The sequence below is a fragment of the Camelus ferus genome, chromosome 30, assembly GCF_009834535.1.
Source record: "Camelus ferus isolate YT-003-E chromosome 30, BCGSAC_Cfer_1.0, whole genome shotgun sequence".
NCBI lineage: Eukaryota > Metazoa > Chordata > Mammalia > Artiodactyla > Camelidae > Camelus > Camelus ferus.
In genome coordinates this window covers 17,640,603-17,653,759 of record NC_045725.1, presented here as the reverse complement: position 1 = coordinate 17,653,759, position 13,157 = coordinate 17,640,603, and the positions used below count along the sequence as shown (strand labels likewise).

The 13,157-nt window shown below is 43.2% G+C and overlaps 1 protein-coding gene across 1 annotated transcript in view; it reads right to left on the bottom strand.

Moving 5' to 3' along the window:
• DCC (DCC netrin 1 receptor) overlaps window positions 1-11,294 on the bottom strand; it is a 986,493-nt gene extending 975,199 nt beyond the window's left edge. The window contains exon 1 of the mRNA XM_014557664.2: window positions 10,506-11,294. Coding sequence (XP_014413150.1) covers window positions 10,506-10,596 — 91 coding nt within the window. The 5' untranslated portion in view covers window positions 10,597-11,294. The remainder of the gene's footprint in view (window positions 1-10,505) is intronic.
• Window positions 11,295-13,157: the final 1,863 nt, after the last annotated feature.

Here is a 13,157-nt window from a genome sequence, read left to right as displayed (position 1 = left end):
TATATAAAAGGAGTATACTGAGAAAATAATCTGCAATTTATTTTTAAATCTTAGGTCCAGTTTCCTTTTTAATACACCAAGAGGAATCGTGCACACATTTCAAAGGAGGTCATAGGAAAAAGAAATGTCCCGGTGCCAATTCTACTTGAATTGAAAAGGTGAAGTCCTGTTTCTGTCTGCTCAGCAATAGCTTTCAAAGCAAAAGCAGCCTGTTATGCATGCTTATTAATAATCATTTGCATTTATCTAGCTCTTTACAGTTTTCAAAGGTTTTTTTTTCCCCCTTATTACATGAGTTATGTCCACACAACCCCATGCAGGATGGCTAGGGTCATAAACTCACATCTGATAGTTAATAAGAAAATCAGGGCAAAGAATGTCTATGTAATTTGCTTAAATTTTTAAATGTGCTGAGATGAGATAAAGGTCTTTGTCGTGAACTCATTTCAATCCATTCAACCAGTATTCACCAGTATGGGTAGCTACTGTCTTCAGCCTCAGCTGAGCCGTCATTATGCTTAGTTCTCCTGGCCCCGGGACACACTCATCTTTGAATTCACTCTGCCTCCCCCGCCCCTCAAGGCCTCTGCACTTGCTTTTCTTACCTGCACGTTCCCACTTGCCGCTCCCAGAACATCCCCTCTTTAACCAAGTGACTCACTCTTCCGCTGCCGACTGCAGCCTTCTCAGGGACGGCTTCTTGCATCTACTGTCTGAGCCACTCTCCTCTAGTAGTCTTGTTTTTAAAGCCTTTTCTCATTTGAAATTATGGATTTATTAACATATTTATTTGATTAGCATTTCCATCCCACTGGGCTCCAGGCTCCATCACCAGCTTAGTGCAACACCCAACACCCACCCAATAAATAAGAGAAGAGTCATGGAGTCTGAGGCTGTATTTATAGCAACAGGCTGCCAGATCTGCAGAGGAAACTCAGAATCCCCATTCTCACCACACCTAAGCTTGGTTTCAATGTGACTGGCAACTTTTTTACACTCTCCTCTTTTTGTTTCTGTTTTCTTTTGGTGAATCAATCTAATGATACAAGGATGAATGAATTGGCTCTGTCACCCCATCTGGCGAGTATTAATATATTAATGATATCATGCATAAACATGATAGTTGATATTTTTCAGAGTCTACCCCACTTTCTTTGTGGTTCTTTTTCTAATGAGTACTTTGTTCTGCCTTGTAACCTATTTAGCTGCGTCTGTGCCTGTCACCGCCTCTTGACGATAAACCCTTGGAGGGCAGAATCACATTTAAACCTTTTATTTAATTCTTTGTAACCCACAGGAAGTGTTCAGTAGCTAGTCTCTTGAATAACATTCCTGATCTTATTTGATCCTTATAATGCCTTAATGAGTTTTTTAGGCATTGCCTGTCCTATCTGAAAAATGAGAACACGAATTTTAAGGGAGACAAAATGTGTGTCCATGAATGTCTGCACAAAAAGGCAAAGACTATGCTAAATCTCTATTTTCTAATATACGACTTGGGAGAGCTTACTTAGAAGAGTACATTAAATTGGAGGCCCTTGATTACCAGAAAGATATAAACAAACTAGAGGGAGTTCAGGTAAGAAAAATAAACATGATTAAGCTTCTGGAGGGGTACGAGGGAAGTGAACTAAATATTTATAGTCTGGTTAAGTAAGGACCAAGGAGGGGGTGGAGCCAATAATGATTTATGGCCAGGATTACCTAACACACTTCAGCACAGGAGACACAGAATGCCACTGAGGAGGACAAACAGGAACCAAGAGGTGGGAAGAACATTTAGAACAGGACTGTCTAAGATGAATTGTAAAATGAAAATTTCACAGCAAGAACTGATATGCTGCTGAAAAGTTTCCTAGGGGAGACAGTGAAAAAAAACCACCCCTGGAGATATCTCAAACCAGAAGAGAAAATAACTAGAAATTGTCCTGCAGGGAGCAGCTCTGCCCAGACATTAGACATGAAAAGGGAAGCTTTGCAGATTTTCTCTCTAATTTATATTCTTCTGGGATCCTGTGAGGCTGAGCAAAGATGCAGGAACAATGGATTGAGGACTCCGGGCGCAAGGGGTTTGCTTAGATGTCTCAGCCTTGGCTCACATCTCTAATGAGTCGGCACAGAGGCAACACACTAGAGAAGCCACTGCTGGCGTGTCCAATGCTTTATTTCATCCAGGGCCCTTCATTAGTCTGCCCCAGGGGAAGAGGTGAGACAATTAGGAACCCAAACAAAAACTGGGAGGTGTGCATATGCCCTTGTGCAAGCATGGGTGTTCGCTTGAAACCCACAGTCGCATATATAACAATGATCCTGGGCTTATGCATTTTTACCATATTGGAAACAGACCCAAGTTCAAATGGTCAAATTAGGATTTTTAACTTGGACTTAGTATCTACCATTGTAACTGTGATTGTGTTACCGTTGAGTTTCATCACATTCAGGGGATTTATCTTGTTCCTCAAATGAAGCCACCCCAGCATCCTGCTTCCCTGTAATTGATATGCTACATGCATATAACAGACAGGATAAAGCAGGATACTGACCAGGTAAGGGCTGTTCCGGGTAATCAACAATTTTAGGATGATGAAGGAGCTCTTTTCCATAAGTGTAAGTGTACATTCTGAAATGTCCTATAGGGAAATCTGGGCTAAAACAAGCCTGATGCAGTATCAAGTAACAAGTTCCTAAAAGTTAGACTACCAATTGCACCTACGCCTAAAAGCAAAAGCTGCTTAGTTGGAAAAACAGAATAACTACTGATAATATGGATGTCTCAAAAACAAATGGCTGTTCAGTTACAAAAACAGAATCATAGAATTATCTTGCTGAAATCAATAATGGCCAATGAATTTATGGGCAAAAAAATGCTCAACCTTATGAGCAATCAGGGAAATGTAAATTAAACCCACAATGAGATGCTAAGTCACATCCAGCAGACGAAGGCAAATTAAACCTATGACAATACCAGTATCAGTAGAGACATGGAACAAAGGGGACTGTTGTGTACTCCTGGTGGGAATTTCAATACATGCAACTTGTCACTGTCCCCTAAAAGTAAAGATGCCCTTTCTATGACTCGGCAACTTCACCCCTAGATATGCACCCTAGACATGGTGGCAGATTTGATCTGAGGGACACGTACAAGACTGTTCATAGCAGTGTTATTGGCAACAGCAAAATATTGACTTCCCAGGAGTTCATCAATGGTAGATTGGATAACGTGTGGTTAATCAATACCATGGAATATTATACAGCAGAGAAAGTGATTGAAATGCAGCCATATACATTCTCATAGATGACTCTCAAATATTTAATGTTTAGCAAAAATGCAAATCAGAGATGAAAACACGTATTTATTTTATAATGGTCAAATATGTGCCAACCAAAATCATATGTTAAAGATTCATAAATAAGCAGTAAAACTATAAAGAAGGCAAGGGATTAATTAACACAAAATTAAGAAAGCTGCTAGTGGGTACATGGGTTATTTGTTTGACTAGAATTATTGTTATCATGATCATTAATGCTATTATTATTAATTATACTGAACACTATACACATATATAGTATAGCTCATAATTTAAATGAATCATATAATGTTGAAATCTGTAATATAACTAGAAGTTGTCTAGTCCGCACCCTCCTTTAACAAGGAAAAATATGTTGCGTGAAGAAAAACGACATACAAAGAAATACCAGATTTCAGAAACTGCTACAAACCTATTAGCTAAAAACCAATGAACTAGTGAAGAACTCAGGTCTTGATTTAGAATCTCCTCTCTTACTTTAGACACAATCTCAACCGAACTCAGTCCCCTAGTTCTTTGCAAATTAGAAGTAGAAAAGAGAGAAACTGCCTTGAAGAAGTTTTACAACAGGGAGAAGTTCCAACTGCACACAGACAAGTAGATAAAATGCATTTTACAAATCAGGAATAAAAGTCTTAGGAAAACAAAGGCAACAGTCCATGGCCATTTAGTGGGAATTAAACAGTCCTGTATGATGTAACATCTTCAGAAATCATCCCTATAATATCAGACAGTACAATTAACTGAGCCACAGTGATGCTTGCAGTCTATTAAGGAAAGGCTAATTTGTGTCCTACATACTTAAAAAGGCAGTGGATAAATATTTTTAAAGACTTTTTAAAATTTAGTACAAGCTGAAAATAATGGTGTTTAACAAGAAACTTCAGTTGCTAAGAAAACTGACTACAGTGAATAACATTTATATTGACCATTTAATTCGCTTATATTCTTATAAAAATGTTAAAGCACCAACAGAGTAATGTTGGCATTGGTAAGTGCTTTTTATCAGGTCACAATAGACTAATGAGTTGCATTTTCATTAGATCGCATGACAAAGATTCAATTAATTCAGTGGGACATTTTTGTCCCAGGTACGTTCAAAGGCAGCCTTCTGGCAGTAACCAGTCTTTAAAGGATGAACCAAGCACAAGAGTGAAATTCCCAAATTGCAATACATACCCCCGTGAAGTCCCATCAGAATTCTTACAAATGGTATAAAGGGCTTTCCTCCCTCGAAACTGTGAAATTGTCGAGTGAGCAAGAAGTCAGAGAATGTGGACATGTGAAATTAAGTTAAAGTACATCACGAAAATGACAAGTAGGTTACAGGCACTGGGCTCACAGAACTGAGCAAAGAGAAATTTCCTCATTCAGGTCATGTCATAACAATAAACCTTAAAAATAGGATCAATAAATATGGAATGATTTGTATGTTTCCTGGCTGAACTTTCCCCCCCAAGAAATGAAAGCTGTGAATAATACAGTTGCTTGGAACTATTTATAAAAAGTAACATGAACCAGTACTGCCACTGGCAACTTAACCATCGACAGTGAAAAAGAAGGAATATTCAATCATACATGTTATTATGTTTTTTCCTAAACCATATCATTGATGAGTTCAGGCATTTTAAACCACAAATAAATAAATAAATAAATAAAATAACAGTTGCGTTAAAGAGGCCTGTTTTTTTTTTTTTTTTTAACCTCAGGCTAAAATTTGCCAAAGAACTTTGAAGTACTATAGTAATTTTGATCATCAATCAGCCAACCTGCATTTCTGTGTTGTTAGTATGGTGTTAAAGCAGAGAAATATAAGGAATCAACCCTCTACTTACTGTAGGAAGAAGCCGAAGTGTGGAATACTAAATGGTGCTATAATTTATGCTCATGCTGCAATTATAAAACTGTATAATAATTTGCATTTTATTTTTTGCTGTTACCCAGTTAGCATATGTAACATGTAATTTCATCTTGCACTTTATTTTTTTAATTGGCCCACGGGGAAAATAATCTGGATTGTTCATCCTTTTTTATTGACAAGTTTAACATTTGCTTTACTTGAGGTCTGGTTTTGAAGAAAAGTATCTCCAGTGCTATTGGGGTACTGATTTTATAATAACCACCAAGAAGTGTTTTGATCTTGGAAAAGTAGTAACTTTGAAGAAAATTAAATTTGTATTATTCCAACTAGGTAACACCCTCCTGAAAAAACCAGCACACTGAGGTTGGCATAACCTGCTCTCCCATAGCACTCACTCCCCGTAAGGCTCCGTGAGCTTTGAAACGTCAATGATACTGGCTGAGATGCCACTAGTTAGAGTCTCTTATTGTGAGAGTACTACTCAGCTGAATAAAAAGAAACATCCATGACAATTTAAAATTTTGTTTCTAAGGCAAATCCCTGTGACTCTGAGAAGTGTAATACAGCGTGTTAAACTCAGTGCCTGTGGATCAGGACCTTGGATTCACAGTGAGAAAGGCTCTCCTGGGTCGTACCAAGGGAGGCAGTATTGATGCTATAAAGTTCAGAGATGAGAGCTGTGACTGTGCAGAGACAGGCTGGAAAGAAGGAAGCAGCCCACGGGCAGGCTGCAGAACCAGTCACCGGGCATCGTGTTGATGATACTTAATTCGACGTGTTTCAATCAAGAGTGAGTGAGACCCCAGGCTACCATTCATTAAGGTATAACTGTTGTGACAATTCATGAAACTCTTCAGTCCTCCTCTGGAGCATCAAAATAAAGAAACAGAGAGGGAAAAAAGGGAAGATTCCATGTTTACATTTTATGAATTGTAAGTGTGCACAGCATCCATCACTCCACTTTAGGAATTACAGCACATTTCCAGAACCAAGTGATTTTTTATCTTTAGTTAATTTATCAAGTAATCCTCAGTGGGCTTATGTCATTATTCTTTTTGCTCAGGCAAAACGAAGGTTTCCCAAAATTTATGCATACAGTTCATTGAACAGATGATCATCCGAGGTTGATTAATCCATGAAAAATTTACCATGTGAGCTGGCAACTGTGTACCAAATACCAAAGGAGAGCAATGTGTTCCTAACTCAGTGCAAGTTTCTGAGAGCAACACAGGCCATATCTATGGAAACTGAGAAGATGTATAGCCAGGCAAGAACAGCTCACTCACTCATGAAACAGCCCTGGTTTCGAGAAGCATCTTTATGTGATCAGCAACCATCTCAATTCACCCCACAGCCATACATTTGGGGAGATGGTGTGAAAGGTAGAAATCCTCTCTTCCTTGTGTGTATACGATTGGGTTTCAATTTTAGAAAATGCCAGACAAAGGCATCCTTTCCCAATAGAATTACTTTGGGAGAAGTAAAAGGAAAAAAATTTCACAAGTCAAGTTTAAGATGGCAAGTTTTCAAAAAAAAAAAAAAAAAGTAAGAATATTCGCTTTCAACTGTAATCTTGGGGCCCAGTCTTCCAAGGAAAGAAATACTCTGTTCAGAAATTCAGCACTCCCTGCAAACATCGGCATCACTGAAGATAAAAAGTGTTTTGGTCCGGAAGTCAAGGTTTACGTTAGAGTTTGCTTCCCAAGAAGAAAAATAGTACAAGGTCGCCCCACCAGCACACGGCAGAAAACATTCTAGGATCAAATCACATGCATTTGAAGTATTTCAAACTGCTGGATGAAAGAAAGAAGAACTGTTAAGTCAGAGAGGAAGAAATCTTTCCTCTCATAAAAGATGCTTTTGAGGATAACTAGAGTGTTGGGATCTTCTTGGAAGATGCAATGTCATCCTTTCCCTCTCCAGAAGGAGGTAAAAATACCCCCTTCCACCCAAAGATCACCTGCTCATATCTCTTGTCAAGCTTCCTGCCGGCTGAACACAAATCATACTGTAGCCTGCAAAGACCAGTACTCCAGGAGAAGCGCTCAGGAGGGCTTCATTCAGGACTTTGGATAGGATTAAAGTTCTTCCTCTTCAACAAAGACAATAAGGAAGTTTGCTGAGAGGTTAACTTACCAGAGAATCAATGTAAGTCAGACACACTGAGAAGTTATAAATCTCTCCCCGGGGTGGGGGGAGTGCCTATCAGCAGTTCAAGCCAGTCCAGCTCTTAAGAGCATTAAAGCAAATGCACTAAGCCTAATATATTCACACATAACACATGTGGTGGCTGCTCCACATGCTTCATAACTCAGAGGGCAACGGCGTCTGTGTGGGAAATGGATGCTGTGACAGGTCCCTGGTGATTTATACCGCAGCACTCATGGAGGAGCGGACAGCCGGGCTGCCCGGGCGCCCTCAGGTCCTGCCATGTTCCACTCAACAGCATACCCTTCTGGGGGCATCCGATCTGCTTTGGTTGGGGTGGGGGATGAGAAAGAGGTGGAGAGGGGAGCAGCAAGCCTCATCTCACCACGTCCCGACAACATAAACTCGCATTACTTTTTTTTCTGTAGAATGTAAACCCAAACATATATATGAAGAATTAATTAGCATGTATACTTCTTATTTCATTCATTAACATCTATCATTGAAAACCTCATCTCATACTGAGATCTCAGGACTCTACTGAGTGCCTCTGTTTGTGGCTCAAGTCAAACATATAAGAAGACTGCCTCTTACAAAAGCCAACTAAAAAGCCACCAGCCTCCTCCTCCAGCATCAAGTCCCCATCCTATGCCAACACTGGTCACGGATGCCCTTTGTTATGTCATAACAATTTCACAAAAATCTACAGCAGGTCCAGACTTTATCTAGGAAGTGCTATTGTGCTAGTCTCCATCATCCTTTGTCACCAATCAACAAAGTCTTTAAAAAACATCCTGCTGAATGGGAATTTCACTGCCAGGAAACTAGACACTTGGCCTTATTAAGGGCACCTCCTACTGGTCCTTTCAAGGAGTGAAATGTGCTTTCTTCATCATCAGTTCCCTGCCATGTCCCTGAAGAGGGGAAATTGCTACTAGGAGAAAGGAGAAACAGATTAAGAAGCAAAGATCAGAGTGATCTGAATTGGGAATATCTCAGGATTGCACCATTCACTTTGCTGGGACCTGTGCAAACTACATCACACTTGCAAATAACAGAAATTCAGAAGCAGAGAGAAGCTTAAAGATTTAGAGCCACAAGCCTATCCACAGGCTTATCCCTTGTACATGTATACTTTTGTCTGCCTTTTCAATCATAGACTTCTCTGTTAAGGAGTTAAGTAAAATAAAGTAATATATGGCTCTAACTCTCTAGACAAGAAACTTAAGTGGGAAAGGGGATATTTAATTAATTTAGATACTAAGAAAACATATACAAATCCATCTCCATTCATTTATCCCCATCTTTCACCAAAGTCACTTAAGAAATGTCTTTAAAATATTTTAGTCTAACTGACAAAACGCCATTGTCCATTTTTGCACATCTTCCTGGTCTAATGCAATATTTTCGGCCGACACATTTCAAGCCTGGCCCTGTAGACTTTCAACCCAGCGAGGATGCTCCTCTAAACTTCCCCTCTCTCCTCCGTGGCGGTCTCCCGAACTGCCCAAGAGCGCAAGTCCACCTTCTGTGCATAAGAAGAACGCTCCTCGCCGAATCTAGTGTCTGCAGGTAGCAGGAAGAAATTTCAAACGGATACCTATTCATTACTGTGGGGATAGTCCCCCACCCACCTTCTGCGGGAGTAATTGCTGAGGACAAAGCTCCGGGAGGAGCCGGGGAGGAGGAGACCGGCCTGAGGGGGAGGGAGGGTGCACCGGCTGCTGGGCGCGCAACGCTGGTGAGCGCGCGCGCGCGCGCGCACACACACACACACACATCCCTCTTGCTGGCTTATGCTAGCTCTGTCTGGCCAAAGGAAGGTGAGGAGTCGGGTCGGTGTGGATGCGCAGATTCCTGCTCTCGTGTGGCCGCATCAGGATTTGGGGAGCCTCAGACTGCCTCCCTGCTTGACTGAATCCCTAGCAACCAGAGAGGTGCATTCCCCGCTGGCGTTCGCAACGCTGCGCCGTGCAGCACTTAGCAGGGAGAGAAAGCCGGAGCTTCAGGCTCCCGGGAGGCTGGGAGCTTGGCAGTAATTTACATTCCGCTCTCTGTTAATTTCCAAGGCGCAGGTTGTGTCGCTCCCAACCCAACGCCTGGCCCCTGCTGGAGGCTCCTTTTCTTTCGGATTTGAGAAAAGGTCGTTTCCGAAGGGATTTGAATGCTCAGCCGGCTGCTCTCCCCTCCTTCCCCGCCGGCCCACTCCCTGTACCCCAGTGTCCATCTATACTTATGGTGAGGCCAGCAAAACGAGTGGACCTTATAATGAGTCATTTTGCTCTTTTAAAAAAAAAATCTTTTGGCCGTCGAAACCTCCAGCTCTATATTCGCAGACTGCAGCAGCCCTGAGCATCCCTCAGACCCCTCTTTCTCCTGTTACAACCCAATCCAATCCCCAGTTTTGCCATTTTTAATTACAAACTGCGCTTGCCAAGTGCCAGGGCCAGGGGGCTGGTTCTCCGGAATATCAATCATTTGGAGTTTGGAAGTGTCCTGGAGACATTTGGAGACTTAGCTTGAGAGCTGCATAAACCGTTATAAAAAATAAAAATAAAATAAAATACTCCTCCTTCCTCCTGGCAACTCTGTACCTCTTTCGGTGCCACCGTCCCCTCCTCTGAAGTACCAAAACACATTAGCTGTTCCTCTCTCGATTCTCAATCAGCAAGTCTAAAAATCCAAAACGGAGGCGCAGATAATCACCACAAACCGCTCAGCCCCACCATCTACACTTCGCACAGCTCCCTCGAAGCCCCCTCGATGATCTCCTCCACTTGGCCCAGTTGCCCCAATTTACCTCCTTGGTAGCTTTTTGAGGCTTTAAGGATCCAACCCAGTCCCTTTGAACGGCATCCCCACCACCTGCCTCCTTCCGGCCCCAGCCCGCCCGCTCTCCAAACCAAGGCAAGAATTTGCAAAAGCAAAAATGCGAGAAGCACCAGGTTTGTTAAAAAGCGAAGGGGCGCCCCTTTCCCCAGCCGCCAGCATCCTCCGCCCCCAGGGGAAAAAAGTCTCCTCGTCTTTTATCATGCGTGAGGAAATGGGGGAGAGAGAGCGCGCAGAACATCTTGCCCTTTCTCCCTCTATCCCAATTTTACCAGTCGTCAAAGGAAATGAGAAGAAGGAAAGGGGGTAGAGGGGGGCGGGGGGCGGTTGCGACGAGAAGAAAGGAAAGAACCTCTTACCGGTGACTTGAAGATGTGCGCTGAGCAGGGTAGCTCCGAAGAGTACAAAAGCCAGCTTGGGTACCCAAACACATCCAAGACTATTCTCCATATTTCAGCCAGCACCTTCGGGGCCGGGGGTCCTGGGCAGCGGCGGCACTCACACACATGCACTCACACACGCATGCACACATGCACACACACGCGCCTAGCCCCTTGGCTTCCTCCTCCTCCTCCTCCTCGTCCTCTTCCTCCACCTCCCCTGCGCCTCTTCTGTCTCCGAAGCCTTTTTTCTCGTCCACTGACAGAATCAGCAGCAAAAAGAGGCAGCAAAAAGTTCCATTCGGTCCAAGAGATCCGAAGCCTTGGTAAAACCTTGGAAAACTAACTCAAGGAAACAGAGAGAGCAAGAGGAGGGAAGACAGCTCTCCGCGGGGCTTGCAAGTCATCAACAAACAGAATATCCAGGAAGGACCAAGAGGAGACGGAAAGCAATCTTGTGGTTGGGCTGTGCATCCAAAGGTTGAGGCTGGTTCCCGGTCCGCGGCTGGGTCAAGTTGAAGAGAAAAATCCGCGCTGGAGACCAGGGGAGGCTGTTCGTCTTTCCTCCGAGAGCCCGCGGGGACCTAGGGAGGAGAGGCGGGGGGCTGCGGGGCGGAGCGCTTTCACTTGTTACCGGGGTGTCCGCCAGCGGCGTGTGAGCTGGGAGTTGGAGCCGTACTACCCATTGATCCAGAGAAGTGGAGGGCTGGAAGGGAAAATGTGGAGACCGGAGGGAAGCGAACTGGATCCGGCCAAGATTCCACGGGAAAGGGGGTGGGGGCAGAGAGATGCCGGCGAAGGAAAAAAAGAGCGGTCGGAGGAGGCTCCCAGCAGCTGCCTCCGCCTGGTCTACATATCAATGAGCAGGGATGCCCTCTGTGGGCAAAGCGTGGGAAGTCACTTCTGTCAACGGATCTGGCAAATCTCGAGTGTCTGGGGGTTTGCGGCTATTTCCTTTGACACCTAATCTTGGCGAAATTATTTCTGCCTGTAAAATCCAGACAGGTATTTGGGCTGGGTCAGATGGCCGGGGCGTTTACTTTCTTCTCTGCCCTTAGCATTATCTCAAAACAGAATCTTACATCTGGAAGAATCCCCTAACCCAGCTCCCTTCTAGGACTCGGGGAACTGAGGTCCAGAAACACAAGAGACAGATACCCGACTGCTCCTTCCTGGCACAACAGCTAGGGTCCTCTTTCTGTAAGATGTCTTATTTCATCTGTGTTCTCTCTTCTCTATAGATGGGAGTCAATGCTTTATTCAACACATTTTAAAGCATCTAGCACATTCCAGGTACCCTGTTAGCTCCCAGAAAATATAGATGTAAAGTTTAATAGGTCTCAGCCTCCAACCTCTAGGGGTTGGTGATCTGTTTGGAGAGAGAACACAAGTAGATAATTATAAAATGTTATGATAAATACCATGGCCCATGTAATGAGGAGGTGCTCTGGGAGAACAAGAGAGGGACTTCTCCAGTCCCTGGGGACACGAAATGAAGCAAACACAGCAGCAGAGCAGGACATTTAGGAAGGGTGAACACTGGAGACCTTCCTGGAAACAGCTTTAAGCTGACCTTCTTTGTACATCTTATCACCACTGCGGGACGTAAAGCTTCTTGGAGAGGAAGGGTTGATGTCATTCATCTTTGCACTCCTCACAGATCTAGCACAGGACTTGGAATACCGCACATGCCAGTGTCTTTTTGCTGAATAAGTGAACTTACAAACGAACGAACTTGGCTGTGAAGGATGAATAGAAATGCCATTCTGGTAAAAAGTTCTGTCTCTTAAGGAGCTAGCTGTTCAGCTGTGGGTTCCCCCCATGTCCCCACTGCATCACATCGTCTGCTGACTCTTTCTCTTCCCCACACCTTCTTGTCACTTTCTCACCCCCATGAGTTTCTGAGAGGAGAGAAAGTGAATATCTATTTTAAAAGAAGTGGGGAAAGCATGAAGAATACGGGATGAAATCACCACCAGGAAAAGTTCCATGATATTAGAGCTGGACAACAGTTTTTCTGGATCATTAGCCATGTCCATCCCTTCCTGTTCTTGCAAAAATTAAAATGAGAAGTACCTGTGATTTCCAGATCAAAACTTCCATGAAACAGATTAAATGAATGAGTTCCCTAGAATGGAATGGAACTCTTCGGTGACCCCCACCCAAACATTTCTTAAAGTACTCAAAGTGTCCCTTAGCTGAGGACGAGGTCTCTGAGATATAGGCTCACGGTCTAGAACAAGGATCCTTAAGTGGGTCCATGGAATCTTCCTGGAAGGTCCCCACCGACCTTCATCAACACTCTGAAATTTTATGAAAAATGACTGACTTCTGTGCCCATGCTCTCTTCTCCCTTAGGAGGGAATGAATCTTCAGCTTTCATTAGATGCATAAAGTGAGCTCAAGCCTGCCCCCAACCAAAAAGGACAGAAATAACCACTCGTTTGGAAAGTAAGGTATAAGGAAAGTGTCACAATCTCTTCCCGAGAGAGTGGTAAAGTCTTCTGTTCTCTTCATCAGTAAGTCCACAAAGAATGGGAGGATAGGAACCTAAAATGGTGTGTGCTGTTCAAATCCCTTTAAATGGACACTGCTCACTCTAACACAGAACAAGTAGAGATTAAGTTCCTC